The 20,849-nt window shown below is 38.5% G+C and overlaps 1 protein-coding gene and 3 pseudogenes across 2 annotated transcripts; 3 read left to right on the top strand and 1 right to left on the bottom strand.

Annotated features, from left to right (window-relative positions):
- Positions 1-4,968: 4,968 nt before the first annotated feature.
- Positions 4,969-7,493, bottom strand: LOC121943367 (diablo IAP-binding mitochondrial protein-like). 2 transcript variants are annotated; one of them, XM_042486888.2, is made up of 6 exons: positions 7,165-7,493; positions 6,717-6,849; positions 6,446-6,571; positions 6,086-6,196; positions 5,852-5,948; positions 4,969-5,570 (listed from the first exon to the last, which is right to left on the bottom strand). In XM_042486888.2, exons 1-6 carry the CDS (start codon positions 7,299-7,301, stop codon positions 5,365-5,367), a joined length of 810 nt encoding a protein of 269 aa, XP_042342822.1. In that variant the 5' UTR covers positions 7,302-7,493; the 3' UTR covers positions 4,969-5,364. The 2 variants fall into 2 exon arrangements, with proteins under 2 accessions (XP_042342822.1, XP_042342824.1); XM_042486890.2 differs by having other exon boundaries at positions 6,717-6,846.
- A 1,859-nt stretch (positions 7,494-9,352) lies between these two features.
- Positions 9,353-10,267, top strand: LOC148189400 (odorant receptor 131-2 pseudogene; annotated as a pseudogene).
- Positions 10,268-14,430: 4,163 nt separating this feature from the next.
- LOC121943667 (odorant receptor 131-2 pseudogene) lies at positions 14,431-15,345 on the top strand (annotated as a pseudogene).
- Positions 15,346-18,848: 3,503 nt separating this feature from the next.
- LOC121943461 (odorant receptor 131-2 pseudogene) lies at positions 18,849-19,784 on the top strand (annotated as a pseudogene).
- The last annotated feature ends 1,065 nt before the right edge of the window (positions 19,785-20,849 follow it).

The raw sequence follows: 20,849 nt of genomic DNA, 5'->3' as shown, positions 1-20,849 counted from the left end.
AATAGAGCACGAGGCGCAGCATGAGGCGCAGGTGAGAAAGTGTGCACAGAGCTCCAGCAACCGAAATCCACACCCAGCCCCTGCAACAAAGGTGGACACACAGAGAACCCCCCAAGCATACACCAAAAAACACACAAGCACTACACAACACCACAAGGCACCCCAGCTTGTCTGCAATTAACTTGTATGTTTTTTCGATTTCATTACTGTTTAAGCAGTAAATTAAGCTCACTACTGTTGTTCTGTCACTACTGTTTATTCTTGCATCAGTTTTCATTTTTAGGTGACTATGTTTTTTTGTCTTTATGTTAAGTTATATGTAATATTGATTTGAATTGATTGAATATTGATTTGACCCTTGTAGCATTGAAAATGCTGTGAACAATGTATACATCAGAACAATCTTCTCTAAGATGAGTAAAAGAATAACTTATGAGCCTTAGTTGTCCTTGAATGTAAAAGTTTATTACAACAGAGATCCATTTGGAGAAGCTTTCAACATAGCACATGCAGGGGCGGGTCCAGAGAATTTTCTGGTGGGGGGCACAGGGGGTGACGACAATAAATCTGGGGGGGCCGCCCAAAAGTAACAAAAATGAAGGCTGCCCACTTCAATATTACATTGCTTATGTTTTCATCTTGCTTTTCTTGGCCACATTGAATCTGCTAGGTATACTTCATCTTCATTTACTATTCACCAGTAACACATATACTAATAATTACCCATCTCAACAAATCCTCAAAGTGGTCCCTATGACACCAAAATTATTTAAACAGACCTTGTGGTTCCAGATGTACTCATTTTATTAATTATATGCAATTTTCAAGCAGAGGAAAAAAGGCTCAGCAAAGAACAGGTTGCTCCATGTAGTAGTTATTCTTTAGAAAAAATAATTCCCCACAGCCACTCAAATTTCACAGTGAAATGGACAATAATAACAATATTCAAAATCACTAGTGCTCTGCAAAGAACAGGTTGCTCCATGTTACTCTTTAGAAAAATAATTCCCCACAGCCACTCAAATTCTCACAGTGAAATGGACAACAACAACAATATTCAAAATCACTAGTGCTCAGCTCTTTACACTGTGTATTTTAAACAATTATGTGTTCTGTATCACAATCAGAGTAAGTACCACTCAATGTATCACTCATTTGAAGGTGCTGACACTTCAAAATAACTGTATTTTGCGATTGCCGTGTTTGCTGCTGAACAACCTTACAAACTCGTCCATATCCAAGGCCTTGGCTCTCTTGGACTCCACACTTAGCACAGCAAGATCACTCAGTCTTTCATTGTTCATGGTGGTGCGCAAGTGATTTTTGATAAGTTTCAATGCAGAAAAACTGCGCTCACAGGCAGCTGTGCTTACAGGTAGGGCCAAAGCAGTTTTGCACAACTTGAACAGTTCATAGAAGACCTCTTTAAAAGGTTCCAGGAACCCTGTAAACTCAAGCAAACTGGTTAGCGTCTTCATTCCAGCTGCAGCATCACGTCGAAAAAAAGTCCGTGACTGGTGAAGTTACAGCAGTTCATGCGCGGAGCCGACGAGCCACTTCCTTCTTTTTCCAAAATAAAAGCCTTCATGAGTTTTTAACATAGTCTAATCAAACAAGGTTCCGGCTTTGCTTCCGTCTTATCATGCAGCGTCAGTAACTTTACGCAACGCAATGATTGACATTATGATTAGTCAATGGCCGTTGGGGGGGCACACGAGGGCCAATCAGACTGCAGGGGGGGCGGGTGCCCCCCGTGCCACCATGGAAGCCCCGCCTCTGAGCACATGCGCATAGACAGAGAAAAACTAAAACCTTAAAGTAACTTTGCATTCACTCAGCCTTATACAGTCTTATAAATTTTTAAGGAAATGTATAGTCATGCTACCATAGAGGAGAACATTTATTATTATTATTATTATTATTATTATTATTATTATTATTATTATTATTATTATTATTATTTATCGTCTGACTTGTTTTATAGTTCCCAAAGTTCGAACAGAAATGAAAAAGAAGGCCTTCAGGTTTTCTGCTCCTGCTACGTGGAACAATCTCCAGACTGATCTCAAGCTTCAAAACTCAGTAACCCTCAATGAGTTCAAAACTGTGGTGAAATCCATTGAGTCCAGCCTGGCTTTGTGCAAATGCTTTACCTGATTGTGTCAGTGTATTCTAATTTATGTGATTTTATGTCCATTTATTGTTTAAACTCTGTGTTGCTGTTGATCTTGGCCAGGTGCCCCTTGTAAAATAGATCTCTGATCTCAATGGGACCATCCTGGTTAAATAAAGGTTATAATAATAACCTTGACCTCTATATGTAAATTTTTGACTATGTGTGTAGAATCTGTAGGTTACTGTTTGTCACCCAAGTAGTACTGATCAAGCATGTTTCAGAAGGTAAACAGTCCATGTAAGGATGCAGAATGCACTGGCTGAATGCCATCTCACAACCCAGTGGCTATCATCACATGACAATTTAGTTATCAGTTAGCTTATGCAGATATCTGTTTATAGATTAGCCAAAATGACCAGTACACAGAAGAAGTCTTGGCCCAGATATCTGCTGGCTACACCAGATCCCCCAAACTTTTGGCCATATCCCCCTGAGGCTTATCATTGTACACGGACAGCCATTGGGTTCCTAGATTGGGCTTACCTGCATAACCCTGGCTCAGGAAACAAATACCTGGATAGGTGCTGGACTTTCCTCTTTCCTTGAGTTGGCCTGGATGAAGGCACAGCAATAGTTCCTGTTCCAGCAAAGAGACAGGTAAAACAAAGATAAGCTAATGTAATTCCAGCTCTATGAATCAGTCGCATCATCACTTTATATTACAAAGCAGATGAAAGACTATAAGCACAATTGCTGTGGGTGCATATAGTAAAAACAAAATATCACATACAATACATACATCTATTGCTGCGATGGGGCTATCAATTAGTAAAATCTGATCCGTAACTATAAATCAGAGTACTGTAGGTATCTACTGTAGGATTTCTGTTTATCCTTTGCGTCTCCTCAACACATTCTCATCCTAACCCCTAAATTCGACCAGATGCATCAACGGCATGGCCTCTGGGGCCGATTGGAGACATTCTAGTCAATGCTCGTTATTCCGCCTGGTGTGCCCCAGAACGTCTCAGCAGCTGCCAAGAAGCAGCTTGCCGCTCTGCTCTGCATGTAATAGGCGGCATGTCTATTTTTTGACAAACAGCAACTATGTAAAGCTGAACAGAGCAGATCTGCAAGTCAAGCAGCATTGTATCCAGTCAATTTTCAAAATACAGTGCCTTGCATGGACTTGGGATCATGCTCAACTTAACTAAAACATTACATCAACAGTATCTGCTCCTCCTCCGTCCAGCAGCCATCTGTATTCTGTCCAGCGGGAGAATTAATGCTCCTGCTAACAGCCACTGTACATGAAATAGACAGAAAGTAGATCAGAATTTACAACAGCACTGTATTTTTTAACAAAAACAGTTGTTTTTTTCTATTTCATAATTATTAATTTGTATAATAAATAAGATTCATATGTTTTTAACAAAAATAAAAGCCACAAATCTTCTGTTTATTCAATGTTTAACTAGATTTATTTATACTGGTCTGTAAAATTATTAAGATGTTTTTTCATCTTTTTTTGTACTGAAACACAGCCAGAATTCACAGATCTACATCGTTTACGGCTGGACTGTAGGCTGCAGCACAACAAAGTGGGTAAAACATCAATTGTCTACATCATTCTTGTCAGTTACCCTGAGACCATCCATGAGTATACTAGACGGAAAGTTAATGGAGTTACAGCAAGCAGACAACGACTAAGTGGTTTTCCAAAATTTCTTTGGATTGTTTAGACTTTCTGAAGTCATAGCCAGATAGAAGTCAGCTTTTGATTTTCTGAGAAGAGAGATAAAAGTATTACTCGGTTGTCTGAAATGAAGCCAGTTAGCCTCCATACTTGACTTGCAAGCCCTGGCCCATGCTGAATTACGTTCAATGGTAAACCAAGGGTTAAACAGACAGAGAAGGATAGCATTTATATATGAAGCCTACTCAGCCATGACAGAATCACAAAAATCAAGGGAAAATGACAACAAAATCAAGGGAAAGTGACATTTGGCAGGATGCTCCACTTCTGAAATGCTCACAGACACTCCTGGTGGATTATGGGGCCGCATGGAGGACGGAGCAAAACAGTGCTGCGGATGTAATGCTATCGACATACTGCCGGTGGAATCAAAGGGTAAGCCATCACCTGTCACCACTTTGCAATGGATTATCACGTCTACATATCAGATTGCAGCACGTATCCTTTTGCATCTGCTGTTCTCAGATTCTGCTACCATGATATCAACACAAGCACATGGTGGGATGTTGCTGGATGTGATTATGTTTAGGCAACAAAAGCACATGGCAACCAAGGACAGCATGTTAACAAATGCTGTCAGTGGCCAAGAGCTACTGGCAAGCAGAGCAGCACAGTGGTATAGTTATTTTTTCTTAGTCTATAGCAACTGACTGTTAAGTTGAAAAAAATGAAAAGGAAGAAAAACATCCTTTCATTTTATTGTTTAAGTGGACAAATGTGTGTAAATTTACAAGTGTTAGAGATTAGAGTTCACCGTAGATGAGGAAGAGTATAAATTCTTTATTGACCAATCAATGGACTGTAGTGTCTCTCACTCAACCTTTTAGTATCTGATCAGTGTACTAGGTACCTCAACAGAGGGCTGATAATAAAGTGGACCGGTATAAAACAATTCTATTGGTACCATCCACATTTTTGACAATAGATCATGCTTTATGTTCAGTTAAATATCTGCTGATAAAGCTGCTGTCATACAAGTTATTCATCTGTAGGAAACCTTCAAAGGCAAAGACAAAAAGGCTTTTTGCCTTCTTGATGAACAGTGACAGTGAGCAGTATTACACTGCCTGAGGGACCCATGAAAACAAATATTAAATCAAATCTTCATCAATTCATTTTATTTTTTGCAATAATGTGAACAATGAAAACACAATTATGCAAACAATATCTTTATAAAAAATGTCATTGTTGGAACAAAATGCTGGATAAGCCCCACTGCTATACAATATATACTGGAGATTCATTAATTATTCTCCTGAAGCTCCAAAAGAAGCTGACATCCACAAATCAAATAAATAATGACATAAGGAACATTGCATATTGTAAGCAATTTATATCATTTCCTTTTCAATTTTCCTTGTGTAAATTAAAATATGTAAACATCAAAGACAAAAGAGACATAATAGGGAAATCAAACATAGAAATCTAAAGCTTTCAAAGGTAAAAATGCACTTATTCCAATTTTCTGCTGGTTTTCTGATATCTCTATTGCTTAGTCCTCTCGTAGATAGGCCTCATGCACCTCATGCTCCTCACTATCCTCTAGAAAGGCAGCATACTCCGCCATCCTTTGGATCTCTTCTACTTTTGTCTCTGCCAGTTTCTTATCTGCATCTACTGACAGTGTCCGAGCCTCCTTCACCTGCGCCTCAGCCACCTGAATGTTTGTCTTTACTGCAATTGATGCCTGTTCGGCTCCTGAAAACACATACAGATCCAAAATGCAATTTGTCAAATTTATTAAAAAGTTCAAGAGTTAAGATAACAGCAGTAGAAGGCACTTCTGTCAACATAATCCATTTTTGTTTTATCTAAAGCTCTACTCAGTGACACCATCTGATCTGTATGCTTTCTAAAGTGTAACATGGGCAGCAAAAAAGTAACGTTTTTATGCAATCATTGATCCATCATTATAAAAACAAGAGTTTTTGAGAGCACATCAAGAGCTATAGTTGTACTCAGACAGACATTTTACCTACCTGAAGTGTGTGCTGCCTCAGCTGCCATTTTACACAAGTTGACAGCATTGATCCAGTTTGACTCAAAACGTTTGCATTCGTTTAGTCTGTCACTAACCTGTTGGGACAAAGACATGGGACAAAATCAATATAAGGAATCTATCTTTCTTGTTTTAGCAAAGAAAAGGCTGATTTTAACTGGAAAACCCGAATGCTAGATTACATTTAAGTTTGTTTTCAACAACAAAAACTAACCTCTGCACGCTGGCCATTGATCACCTCCAGGAAAGAATCCACCTCTGCTGGGGTCAGTTTTCCCAGTGAGGCTAAATATCGTCTTTGGACGGCAATGCGTGTGTGCACAGCCTGTTCGCAAACAGGGGGAGGACAAACAGTCAGGGACAGTGCAGGGCAATATTTAAAATGAAAGTATGCAAACATCTTATTAAATGAAAAAAACTCTCTCTCTATTTGTAATCAGTGTCATTTCTGTGATGATGTGCTTTCTCATGCTTCTGTTAATGTAGCATGAGAACATTTTTCTTCTCAATGAGGAATTAAAATTCTCACATTGAGCTTAGTGGTTAAAATGTCTCACATTGGATGGAAACTTACCTTTGAGTAGTCTGTAAGGGCATTTATGAGAGCCAAGGAGGTCTGGGAAAGAAAAGTACTTGAACTGTCCGTAACCACTGATGCTGCTCTTCTGATCAGGGAGTCATGAGAGAGGTTTTCGAATTGCTACAAACAAGAGGACAAACTTAGTGTTTTAACCTTTTCATTCAAAATTTCTCCATCTAAAGAATACAAAGAATAAGAACAAACTTTTTCTAAAGGGACACAAGATTTGTGGACATAATTTGTCTCAAGTAGCAGACTGACCCACCTGTGTAAAAGGGTTAGCATAAAGCCCATGGCCAACACTTAAACTTGCTATGCTCATGTGCACAATATCTGTCCGTTCCCCCCTTTTGTGGAATCCAGGTTTCTTGCTGTTGAATAGGACACTGTCAGAACTGCTTTAGAAAAAGAAGATAAGAATATAAGCAGGTTATTAGTAAATCTAGCGTGCTGTGAATTAGCACATAAATAGGCAGATGTACTTAATCTATTTATAGTCTGAATTTGCCTGCCAAATCTACATGTGATGTCCATTCAAGCCTTTATCTAAACAAGTCATCCAGTCTTCTAAAAAGGTTAAAATCTTTAAACAGTAGAAAAACAGAAAAATAAACAAGCTAGCTGAAGAGCTTCAATTGGCAGTACTTGGCGGCAGAAATCTAGTTTGTCTTCAAATACACACAATGTGGCGTTGCATGTTATTCACAACCTACCTTAGGAAACGGACACAGGCTGCTCCCCTTCTGAGGACACTCTTGTTGGTACGGAGCAGTAAAAAGTCTGTCTGATTTCGCAGAAGTCCTGCAGCAGCACGGCTGGCACACACTGAACACTGACCAACGGCTTGCATTTTGCAGATTGTTTAGATCTGCTGCACTTGAAGATTGTATTTAATATAATGTATGCAAAATTAGTTGCTGACCACCGGTCTTCTGTTTTCCACAATTTAAACTAATTTGCTGCACACCTACACACTTGTCTTTGTCAAATCAGAGAAACAATCTTGTACGATGCCTGTAATCTTTCAGAATGCTTAACATTGACCAACTGCCATGTCCTGCGGGTATTTGTAAGGCCCCGGCACCATTTCATTGCGTAAAACACATTGATCTGTTGACTCTGCCTGCAGATGTGCGTATTTGACTTTATCTGAAACACACCCACTGAGACAGGAATTACGTGCAGCCCCCCCACCCCCCATTGTGTGCATGAGAAAGAGAACCAGTAAAAGTGTAAAAAATAGACCTTTATTCAAAAATTTGGATAATAATAATATTGGGGTTTGTTAAAGTTTGCATGATCATGCATGACATTAAAAGTAGCATGGCATATTTTTTCAACATTTTTCACATATAATTAGTACAAGTTGTTACAAATCAAAGACGACAATGGTATAATTTATCATTTCTTCCTTAAAATGGCAGGGAAGTGGCAAATAGAAAGAGAGTGAAAGAGAATGAGAGAATGATTGTGCCATATTTTAAGAAATTCTCTCAAAGTGTTCTTGAGATATCACAGTCACGAGAATGGGATGGACGGATGGACAGACAGCCCAAAAACATGGTTTGAGTTAAAATAAGCACGAAACATCTCATATGTGACATGTGACTGACTTAAGAATGTCATTGACGTACTTGGAAGTTATGTAATGCAACATTAAAAGAGCAATGATTTAAAATGACATGGGACACAAACAGCAGTGTCTTGACACATCCACCATCTTCGATGTTGATATCACATGCTAAGGGGCATGTGATGACAATGGTGAGCAAAGTTTCATTCAGCGTTATTCTTGGATGTTGTAGTTGTTAAATACATCAGTTTTGATTAAAAATTTGTTATAGAAATATAAGCAAAGTTTTGTGTTGGAGTTTGTTAAATTTCCAAATTCTGAATATATTGACATGAAGATTTTCATTTTCTTTGTAAATGCATATTGATTCCAAATATCAGTAATGGTCTCATTAACTACTAAAAATCAGTATCTGCCCTGAAAAAACAATACTGATTCCTAGTTGACACTAATTTTGGGTGTCCATCTTGGGTGGATGGGTTTTCTTTGGAATTAGTTAAAAGTTTGGTGTGTCAGCTACAGAAGGCAAAGCGTGGTTTTGACAAGGCCGAACTTGGACAAGAACCTAAAGGCACGACTCAAGAGACAAAAGTATCAAACAAACGATTTATTAAACAAAGTACAACAAAAATACTCTCACACAGAGGAATGGCGAAAACAGAAAATCACTCAAATGAGGAAATAACAACTACCACTAGAAAAGTAAAGAGTTAACAAAGTAACAAACAAAACACTGTACTTGACCTGACTTAGGAGTTGAAACAAACAGCAAACAAAACTTGTCTTGACTAAGATGCTAGGCATGGAAATAGCGCTGGTTCACTGACTCAGCAGACAAGATGAACTGGCCAACAATCACACTGGCGGGAAAACACACAAAGGAAGGAAAAAAGTCACCTGAAAGGAGAGGAGAGTTAGAATTTCAAAATAAAACAGGAAGTCACGAGACAACATAGACACAAGACAAAAAACAAATCAACATAATTTCCTGGACATGACAGCATTTGACATATCACATGCTGAGGTTGAGTGACAAAGGGTTGGTATTTGGTGACCTGGGAATGGGAAAGTGCTGTGATGACACTGGTGCGTTAAGTTTCGTTCAGTGTTATTCTTGGAGGGTGTAGTCTTTAAATTCATCGTGCACTGCCGTCTCTCAGAAGGCTGCAGTGAGCTCAGCAGAAGACGCTCGTTCTTGGAACAGTATGAGGGGTATGGTAAATAGCTGCATTTGAACCAGCATTGTAGCACTTCAGAGAAGTTTGACATTGTACTTAACTTTTTTCTTTTTTGTAATAATTTAAATTTCTGTTGTGAGATGAATTTATATGGCTGATAACAGCTCATTCGTTGTTGGTGGGTCTTCAGAGCAGCAGATCAATGAGCAGGTCATAATTGTGCAGCTTCTGGTGACGATTTTTCTTTGCATCAACTTTTTGCTCATCCTAACCTTCTTTAAAAATGAGTACTTCTACACAACTACACGCTACATCTTATTTGCTGTTACCCTACTGTCTGATAGCTTTATCTTATTCATGTCTAATGTCCTGCTCATCTTAAGCTATTTTCAAATTACTATGGATGTTTGCTTATGCATCATTATCTCTGTTGCAGTAATTCTGTATGCTATGGTCACACCAGTTACTCTGACAGCAATGACCCTGGAGCGTTATGTGGCCATATGCATGCCCCTGCGCCACAGAGAGCTGTGCTCCACACGCAGCACTGTGTACTGTATCCTCATCATTCATGCCCTCAGCTCTGTACCCTGTATCGTAATTCTCTCAACTTTTTTTGCATCAGCCCATCTTAGCTTTTACACACAATACAGAATATGTACTGTGGAGATATTCGTTTTGTACACATGGCAGGATCATATTCGGTCAGCTATATACCAGTTTTACTTCTTGATGATGTGTATTACTATTGTGTTGTCCTATGTTAAGATAATGAAAGTGGCCAAAGCTGCATCAGGAGAGGATAAAAAGTCAACATGGAAAGGGCTCAGAACAGTAATTCTTCATGCCTTTCAGCTGCTGCTCTGTCTCATCCGTTTATGGTGTCCTCTCATAGAAGCTGCTATACTACAGATCAGTCTCAGGTTATTTATCAATGTGAGGTACTTTAACTACATTATGTTTAGTCTTGTTCCAAGATGTCTCAGTCCTCTAATTTATGGCCTCAGGGATGAAATGTTTTTTCATGCACTGAAAAAAGATGTCCTCTTTGGCCTTTATAAATAAATTCAGTAAGAATTGCCACAATTCATTTCTTGTAATGACCATTACTATGTTGTTATAAAGAACACACTGTTAACAAACCGTTTACACTGAGGCATGAACAACTTAAACTATAACTGAAAATGAACACCTTTTCCTTTCTTGTATTTGAGCCTTTTACATGACTGGATTTAACAGGTCTTTGTTATCTCAGTTATAAATTAATGTGATGCATGTATTATAAGGACAACTGTTCTACCAATTTTGCATTGGTTAACTTTGCGTAAACAGTGAAAGTAGAATGTTGCTTTTGAATCCATTTCGTGTTTTTTTTAGTTATTTTCTGGTTGTTGTTTTATTTAGTTTCCACTTATCTGGTTATCTGAGTCATACTGTGGTCTATATTTCGACATAACATTCACACAAAGCTATGAAACACATCAGCTTTCTAACAATCAGTTTTGGTCTGTTTTTCTTCTCAGTGTTTTTTTATCATAATTTCCAGTTTTCCAATAACACCACAGCACTTCCTGCAAAAACTATAGTGCAGTGTTAAATCTGTGGAGTAATCTAAACACACACGTACTGTGCTGGTTTTACACCACAATGTCGTCGAAATTCTAACTGTTTTTACAGAAAATCTGCAAAGGAAAATGCAAAGTAATGAGCAGTTCCATCCACTACTGTTGAATATAACAGGTTAACCATTAATATATTAACTTCTGAGAGTATATTTTGGCCGATTAGGCATGTCTTTCTATAGGGTAACTGGTACTGCTGAGTTCCCTGGGTCTGGTAGGAGTTAGCTAGAAGTGCCACTCATTCTGTGTTAACCGTTAGTAACCCCCCAGACCCACGACCCAGCAACATTGCTGTGGAAACATAGTGGCCAGCCGGCTTCCCGACCCAGGTTGCCCCGGGTGACTAAGTTAGCAGTAGGCAGTGCTAGCGGTGCTTACATAGGTAACAATCCTAAATGGGGTTTTGTGGCTAAAAATGAAGCTGCAGAGGGTGTCCACCATGTTTCCACACGTTAACACTGTCAGCAAAGAAAAAAGAAAACAGAATAGAAGACAAAGTATTTCTATCACAAAATATTAAAATTCAGCCTCCTGTAAAAGCATGGCAACGTGAAATGTGGCACATGCTCACTGATTCAATGGAGCACCGGACTTAAGGAAAAAGGCCTTTTCTGAAAAAATAACAACTTGGTAGCCAGTTGGAGAGTGTTGGGCTATGGCAAGCAAAATGAACCAAAACTGACATCCCCACATCAAACCACTGCAGAGGAAGAGGATGCAACATGATGGTGTAACTACAAGAACCGCAGTCACCTCATATTGGACGCTGGCAGACCATGTTGGTTTCATGTCTGATTCTATTGGACTTTGTTGCATTTTTCTTATAATGACTAACTTTTTCACCTTGGCCTAGGGTTAAATCTTTACGCCTCTGCCTCTGTAGACTGAGAAATAATGTATGTGCTATTATTCTTAGTGCAATAGGTCAAAAACACCTTGAGAAAATTTGTTCAAATTTGGCATCAACGTCCACTTAGACACAAGGATGAACTGATTTGAATATCATGGTCGAAAGGTCAAGGTCACTGTGACCTCATAAAACATGTTTTTGGTCAAAAATCAAGGCCACTGTGACCTTGAATCTATGTCATTCTTGTGAACGTGATATCTCTAGAACTCCTTGAGGGACTTCCTTCAAATTAGCACAAATGTCCTCAATGATGAACTGATTAGATTTTGGTGGTCAAGGGTCAAGTTCACTGTAACCTTGAACCCATCTCATTCTCATGCATATTATCTCAATCTCTCAAGCTTGGCACATTGTCCACCTGGTTTCAACATTGAACTTATTAGAATGTGGTGGTCAAAGGTCAAGGTCATTGTAACTTTTCTGTTTCATTCTCATAAATGTGATATTGTCATGATTCCTGCATTCTCCTCCTCCCCCTCCCTGCCAGTAACTTTCCACTCACCTTCCTCTGACCTGCTCTGCCTCCTAGCCTCGCCCACTGCTGCAGCCTGCTCTACCACAGCTGCAGCTCATCACCAATTAAGCCGGTATTTAAGACACTCCTGTTCACACACACATTGCCAGATCATCCTCTGCAGCATGCATGTCTTTCCAGCATTCTCCAAACAGATCATCTGTTGCCTGTCCCCGACCTGCTCTCCTCGCCTGACTCCTCGTGAACCTACCTGCCTTCTGTCCCCGACCACGTGCTCAGTTTCGGCATTCCGGAAATCTGACAGATTCCCTGGTAAAGACCTCTCTGCTCTGCTTCGACGATTCTCCTGCCTGATCCCTGCTGGTGCTGTTGTTTCCGTGGACGGACTTCCCGGTAACCGAACCCCTGCCTGCCCTCGACTACCTCTCCGCTCTATCCCCGACAACGCTCACACACGTGTTGTCGGCTCACGGAGCTACGAGGTTTCCTCGTCACAGCCACAGTGGGTACAAGCTTCATGTCTTCACTTCGTGTGATTCCCAGAGACATTGCTAGGGCTCACAGCTCGAAGAACGAACTCTCAGTCTGTATCATGTTTTCCATTCGTGTTGGTTTTAATAAAAGTTATTACCAACTGCCAGTGAAGTGTACTGTACTGCATCTGGGTCCTCCATACACCCGTTACAGATATCTTCAGAACAGGGTTACAGCGATGTACAGGTTTTAAGGTATACAGTCATATAAAAATTGACGATTATCATACCACGTACATTTGTGTATCTGATGTTGAAAAAAACAATGGAACTAGACAGAGAATCTTACCTTTATTTTATTTTTTTCAAAAGGGAGACTTTTTTGAAATACTTTCATCAAAAAATGGTCTCAAGTGTTCATCATAGTAATAAAACATTTGTTTAACCAAAACTAATCATTCTGTTTTTATTCATTTAAGAGTCATTCTGACTGATAATAATAATAATTCTGTAATACTGTAATACCATCAAAACCTCAATATTTTCCAAGACAGTTATCCTACAGTGAAAATCTCATACCATTTCAACCTTATTTCAGAACACCTTGAGGGACTTTTCCTCAAATTTGGCACAAACATCCACTTGGATTCAGGGATGAACTGATTAGAATTTGGTGGTCAAAGGTCACTGTGACCTCACAAAACATTTTAACTTATCATGAAGTGATGAAATTTCATATCCAACAAGTCAAAGGTCAACTTCACCTTGACATCATAGTTTTCTGCAAAAACACTTTTCTGGCCATTACTCAACATCACATCTCAGAAACATAACAGAAGGTGAGACATTTGGTTGGATCCTGAATTGTTGACACTATGAGTTAACAGAGTATCGGCCTGGGGCCGATATTTGACATTTTGCAGATTATCTGTATCAACATTATATTTCAATGATCACTGATGAAATTAATTAATTAAAAATTGCAAAGAAAGTGTGAGCATGGAAGGAACTTTTATTTTGTAAAACCCTGGGGAGCTATTTTTATTTATTCAGTTTTTTTTTAATTTTCAAGTTTCTGGGAACTTGCTGTATATGATGCTGAATGTTTCAGTTTTGATTAAACATTTGCTCAAGAAATATAAACAAAGTTTTGTGTTGGAGTTTGTTGAAGTCCAAATTCTTAATACAGACAGAAAGATTTTCATTTTTATTGTAAATGCATTTTGATTCCAAATATTGGCAACGGTCTCATGAACTACTAAAAATCGGTATCTGCCCTGAAAAATATCAGCCGTCTCCTGGTTGACACTATTCTAGGGTGTCCATCTTGGGTGGATGGGTTTTCTTTGAAATTGGTTGAAAGTTTGGTGTGTCAGCTACAGAAGGCAAAGGGAGGATTTGACATATCACATGCTGAGGTTGAGTGACAAAGGGTTGGTATTTGGTGACCTGGGAATGGGAAAGTGCTGTGATGACACTGGTGCACTAAGTTTCGTTCAGTGTTATTCTTGGAGGGTGTAGTCTTTAAATTCATCGCGCACTGCCGTCTCTCAGAAGGCTGCAGTGAGCTCAGCAGAAGACGCTTGTTCTTGGAACAGTATGAGGGGTATGGTAAATAGCTGCATTTGAACCAGCATTGTAGCACTTCAGAGAAGTTTGACATTGTACTTAACATTTGTCATTTTTGTGATAATCTAAATTTCTATTGAGAGATGAATTACAAAATAAACCTGATTTGACTGACATATATGGCTGATAACAGCTCATTGGTTGTTGGTGGGTCTTCAGAGCAGCAGATCAATGAGCAGGTCATAATTGTGCAGCTTCTGGTGATGATTTTTCTTTGCATCAACCTTTTGCTCATCCTAACCTTCTTTAAAAAGGAGTACTTCTACACAACTACGCGCTACATCTTATTTGCTGTTACCCTACTGTCTGATAGCTTTATCTTATTCATGTCTAATGTCCTGCTCATCTTAAGCTATTTTCAAATTACTATGGATGTTTGCTTATGCATCATTATCTCTGTTGCAGTATTTCTGTATCTTATGGTCACACCAGTTACTCTGACAGCAATGACCCAAGAGCGTTATGTGGCCATATGCATGCCCCTGCGCCACAGAGAGCTGTGCTCCACACGCAGCACTGTGTACTGTATCCTCATCATTCATGCCCTCAGCTCTGTACCCTGTATTGTAATTCTCTCAACTTTTTTTGCATCAGCCCATCTTAACTTTTACACACAATACAGAATATGTACTGTGGAGATATTCATTTTGTACACATGGCAGGATCATATTCGATCAGCTGTACACCAGTTTTACTTCTTGATTATGTGTATTATTATTGTATTCTCCTATGTTAAGATAATGAAAGTGGCCAAAGCTGCATCAGGAGAGGATAAAAAGTCAACATGGAAAGGGCTCAGAACAGTAATTCTTCATGCCTTTCAGCTGCTGCTCTGTCTCATCCGTTTATGGTGTCCTCTCATAGAAGCTGCTATACTACAGATCAGTCTCAGGTTATTTATCAATGTGAGGTACTTTAACTACATTATGTTTAGTCTTGTTCCAAGATGTCTCAGTCCTCTAATTTATGGCCTCAGGGATGAAATGTTTTTTCATGCACTGAAAAAAGATGTCCTCTTTGGCCTTTATAAATAAATTCAGTAAGAATTGCCACAATTCATTTCTTGTAATGACCATTACTATGTTGTTATAAAGAACACACTGTTAACAAACCGTTTACACTGAGGCATGAACAACTTAAACTGTAACTGAAAATGAACACCTTTTCCTTTCTTGCATTTGAGCCTTTTACATGACTGGATTTAACAGGTCTTTGCCTCCTAAATGCAGTTGATTATAGATCTGTGCAGTGAATAACCCAGTTGTAAATTAATGTGATGCATGTATTATAAGGACAACTGTTCTACCAATTTTGCATTGGTTAACTTGGCGTAAACAGTGAAAGCAGAATGTTGCTTTTGAATCCATTTCGTGTTTTTTTAGTTGTTTTCTGGTTGTTGTTTTTTTTAGTTTCCACTTATCTGGTTATCTGAGTCATACTGTGGTCTATATTTCGACATAACATTCACACAAAGCTATGAAACACATCAGCTTTCTAACAATCAGTTTTGGTCTGTTTTTCTTCTCAGTGTTTTTTTATCATAATTTCCAGTTTTCCAATAACACCACAGCACTTCCTGCAAAAACTATAGTGCAGTGTTAAATCTGTGGAGTAATCTAAACACACACGTACTGTGCTGGTTTTACACCACAATGTCGTCGAAATTCTAACTGTTTTTACAGAAAATCTGCAAAGGAAAATGCAAAGTAATGAGCAGTTCCATCCACTACTGTTGAATATAACAGGTTAACCATTAATATATTAACTTCTGAGAGTATATTTTGGCCAATTAGGCATGTCTTTCTATAGGGTAACTGGTACTGCTGAGTTCCCTGGGTCTGGTAGGAGTTAGCTAGAAGTGCCACTCATTCTGTGTCAACCGTTAGTAACCCCCCAGACCCACGACCCAGCAACATTGCTGTGGAAACATAGTGGCCAGCCGGCTTCCCGACCCAGGTTGCCCCGGGTGACTAAGTTAGCAGTAGGCAGTGCTAGCGGTGCTTACATAGGTAACAATCCTAAATGGGGTTTTGTGGCTAAAAATGAAGCTGCAGAGGGTGTCCACCATGTTTCCACACGTTAACACTGTCAGCAAAGAAAAAAGAAAACAGAATAGAAGACAAAGTATTTCTATCACAAAATATTAAAATTAAACCTCCTGTAAAAGCATGGCAACGTGAAATTTGGCACATGCTCACTGATTCAATGGAGCAGCGGACTTAAGGAAAAAGGCTTCTTGTATTTCACATAATTTTGCATTTTTTTCTGAAAAAATAACAACTTGGTAGCCAGTTGGAGAGTGTTGGGCTATGGCAAGCAAAATGAACCAAAACTGACATCCCCACATCAAACCACTGCAGAGGAAGAGGATGCAACATGATGGTGTAACTACAAGAACCGCAGTCACCTCATATTGGACGCTGGCAGACCATGTTGGTTTCATGTCTGATTCTATTGGACTTTGTTGCATTTTTCTTATAATGACTAACTTTTTCACCTTGGCCTAGGGTTAAATCTTTACGCCTCTGCCTCTGTAGACTGAGAAATAATGTATGTGCTATTATTCTTAGTGCAATAGGTCAAAAACACCTTGAGAAAATTTGTTCAAATTTGGCATCAATGTCCACTTAGACACAAGGATGAACTGATTTGAATTTCATGGTCAAAGGTCAAGGTCACTGTGACCTCACAAAACATGTTTTTGGTCAAAAATCAAGGCCATTGTGACCTTGAATCTATGTCATTCTTGTGAACGCGATATCTCTAGAACTCCTTGAGGGACTTCCTTCAAATTAGCACAAACGTCCTCAATGATGAACTGATTAGATTTTGGTGGTCAAGGGTCAAGTTCACTGTAACCTCAAACCCATCTCATTCTCATGCATGATATCTCAATCTCTCAAGCTTGGCACATTGTCCACCTGGTTTCAACATTGAACTTATTAGAATTTGGTGGTCAAAGGTCAAGGTCATTGTAACTTTTCTGTTTCATTCTCATAAATGTGATATCTTCAGAACAGGGTTACAGCGATGTACAGGTTTTAAGGTATACAGTCATATAAAAATTGACAATTATCATATCACGTACATTTGTGTATCTGATGTTGAAAAAAACAATGGAACTAGACAGAGAATCTTACCTTTATTCTATTTTTTTTCAAAAGGGAGACTTTTGAGAAATACTTTCATTAAAAAATGGTCTCAAGTGTTCATCATAGTAATAAAACATTTGTTTAACCAAAACGAATCATTCTGTTTTTATTCATTTAAGAGTCATTCTGACTGATAATAATAATCATTCTGTAATACTGTAATACCATTAAAACCTCAATATTTTCTAAGACAGTTATCCTACAGTGAAAATCTCATACCATTTCAACCTTATTTCAGAACACCTTGAGGGACTTTTCCTCAAATTTGGCACAAACATCCACTTGAATTCAGGGATGAACTGATTTGAATTTGGTGGTCAAAGGTCACTGTGACCTCACGAAACATTTTAACTTATCATGAAGTGATGAAATTTTATATCCAACAAGTCAAAGGTCAACTTCACCTTGATATCATAGTTTTCTGCAAAAACACTATTCTGGCCATTACTCAACATCACATCTCAGAAACATAACAGAAGGTGAGACATTTGGTTGGATCCTGAATTGTTGACACTATGAGTTAACAGAGTATCGGCCTGGGGCCGATATTTGACATTTTGCAGATTATCTGTATCAACATTATATTTCAATGATCACTGATGAAATTAATTAATTAAAAATTGCAAAGAAAGTGTGAGCATGGGAGGAACTTTTATTTTGTAAAACCTTGGGGAGCCATTTTTATTTATTCCGTTTTTTTTTTTAATTTTCAAGTTTCTGGGAACTTGCTGTATATGATGCTGAATGTTTCAGTTTTGATTAAACATTTGCTCAAGAAATATAAACAAAGTTTTGTGTTGGAGTTTGTTGAAGTCCAAATTCTTAATACAGACAGAAAGATTTTCATTTTTATTGTAAATGCATTTTGATTCCAAATATCGGCAACGGTCTCATGAACTACTAAAAATCTGTATCTGCCCTGAAAAACCAATATCAGTCGCCTCCTGGTTGACACTATTCTAGGGTGTCCGTCTTGGGTGGATGGGTTTTCTTTGAAATTGGTTGAAAGTTTGGTGTGTCAGTTACAGAAGGCAAAGGGAGGATTTGACATATCACATGCTGAGGTTGAATGACAAAGGGTTGGTATTTGGTGACCTGGGAATGGGAAAGTGCTGTGATGACACTGGTGCGCTAAGTTTCGTTCAGTGTTATTCTTGGAGGGTGTAGTCTTTAAATTCATCGTGCACTGTCCTCTCTCAGAAGGCTGCAGTGAGCTCAGCAGAAGAAGTTCGTTGTTGGAACAGTATGAGGGGTATGGTAAATAGCTGCATTTGAACCAGCACTTTGTAATAATTTTTTTCTACTGACAGAAGAATTACAAAATGACAACTGATTTGACTTTGGTCTGTCCTTCAAAAACTTGTGTGTCCACTTAGAAAACCGATATGTATGATAATAACTCATTAGTTGGTGGGTCTCCAGAGCAGCAGATCAATGAGCAGGTCATAATTGTGCACCTCCTGGTGATAATTTTTCTTTGCATCAACCTTTTGCTTGTCATAACTTTTTTTAAAAAGGAGTACTTCTACACAACTACGCGCTACATCTTATTTGCTGTTACCCTACTGTCTGATAGCTTTATCTTATTCATGTCTGATGTCCTGCTCATCTTAACCTATTATCAAATTACTATGGATGTTTGGTTATGCATCATTATCTCTGTTGCAGTATTTCTGTATCTTATGGTCACACCGGTTACTCTGACAGCAATGACCCTGGAGCGTTATGTGGCCATATGCATGCCCCTGCGCCACGGAGAGCTGTGCTCCACTCGCAGCACTGTGCACTGTATCCTCATCATTCATGCCCTCAGCTCTGTACCCTGTATTGTTATTCTCTCAACTTTCTTTGCATCAGCCCATCTTAGCTTTTACACACAATACAGAATATGTACTGTGGAGATATTCATTTTGTACATATGGCAGGATCATATTCGATCAGCTGTGCACCAGTTTTACTTCTTGATGATGTGTATTACTATTGTATTCTCCTATGTTAAGATAATGACAGTGGCCAAAGCTGCATCAGGAGAGGATAAAAAGTCAACATGGAAAGGGCTCAGAACAGTAATTCTTCATGCCTTTCAGCTGCTGCTCTGTCTCTTCCGTTTGTGGTGTCCTCTCATAGAAGCTGCTGTACTACAGATCAATTTCAGGATATTTAACAAGGTTAGGTACTTTAACTACATTATGTTTAGCCTTGCTCCAAAGTGTCTGAGTCCTCTCATTTATGGTCTCAGAGATGAAAAGTTTTTTCTTGAGCTAAAAAAGTATGCCCTCTTTGGCCTGTATAAGAGAATCACTGAGAAAGGCCTCAGCTGAGTACCTCTATAGTTAAGACTCACAAAGTTCAATTTCTGTTAATATGAGACCACTCTGTATTTTTTGTTATGAGCATGACTATGATTACATTGCTATTAGGAAAACACCGTTAACAATCCAATAACCCTAAGGCATTAACTGGTTCAACTATAACTTAAACTGCATTCTTTTTTTCTTTTTTTGCATTTGTGTATTTTATATTACTGGATTTATCAGTTTTCCGCTCCCTAAATGAAGCTGATTATAGATCTATACAGCAACCATCTCAGGTATAAATTATTGTGATACACATATTTAAAAGAAAATCGCTCTGCCAATATATACTGAGTGTTTAATTTTTTTTTTTATCTTGGTGTTAACTATGGAAATCGCACTTTTCTTTTTAAATCCACTTTACAGGTTGAAAAAACAGAGCCAAAAAGAACCAGCTAACGCCAATTTGTTTCAGCACAACCCCCTGACAAAGACCACTGTGCTGAAGCGTGTCTGCATTTTTTCCTACTTTTCTATTCTTTTCTACTTTTCTTTTCTTTCTGATACAAGAGTGCCTGTGACTGCTCCAAAAGAACGCATCTAGGTAAGCTGGTTATTTTTGGCTCAGTTTTAAAAAAAAAAATGTAACCCAGTCGAGCTCGCCTTGTTTTACCGCTATAAACTTGACTCACAACTCCATTTTACAGGTTCTCAGCTTCCACCAATTTTCTAGGTATCTGGCTTAAAACTGTGGTCAAGATTTCCAAAAGAATGCACACTAAATAAAAGACAAGATATTTGTAAAATCTGTAAAAAAAAAAATTTAAAAAAAAGTAATACTTGTAACTTGCTTTGTTTTTCCTTTCACTTACGTTAAAAACGATCATATTCTCCAATGATCCAAAAGACCACAGCATTTTCTTGCAAAAACATAGTGTCGTGCTAAATTGGTGGGGAAATCGTAACACACACGAGCCATGCTGATTTTACATTGCAATGCTGTGCAAATTTAAACTGTTTTACTGAAATTCTAAAATGAATATTTTCATAAATGCACGTTTCTATGAATATTTCAGGCAAAAAAATGCAGAT

The sequence above is a fragment of the Plectropomus leopardus genome, chromosome 6, assembly GCF_026936395.1.
Source record: "Plectropomus leopardus strain MGB_pleo_1.0 chromosome 6, ASM2693639v1, whole genome shotgun sequence".
In the NCBI taxonomy this organism is placed as follows: Eukaryota; Metazoa; Chordata; class Actinopteri; order Perciformes; family Serranidae; genus Plectropomus; species Plectropomus leopardus.
This window is presented reverse-complemented; position numbering and strand designations above follow the sequence as displayed.

What these genes read in the sequence shown, in the direction of transcription:
- LOC121943367 (XM_042486888.2), bottom strand. Translation starts at nt 7,301, where the DNA reads ATGCAAGCCGTTGGTCAGTGTTCAGTGTGTGCCAGCCGTGCTGCTGCA. An exon ending in ATGCTAACCCTTTTACACAG is followed by an intron (nt 6,572 to 6,716) that starts GTGGGTCAGTCT and finishes TCTTGTTTGTAG; the next exon opens with CAATTCGAAAACCTCTCTCA. An exon ending in CCCTTACAGACTACTCAAAG is followed by an intron (nt 6,197 to 6,445) that starts GTAAGTTTCCAT and finishes GTTTGCGAACAG; the next exon opens with GCTGTGCACACACGCATTGC.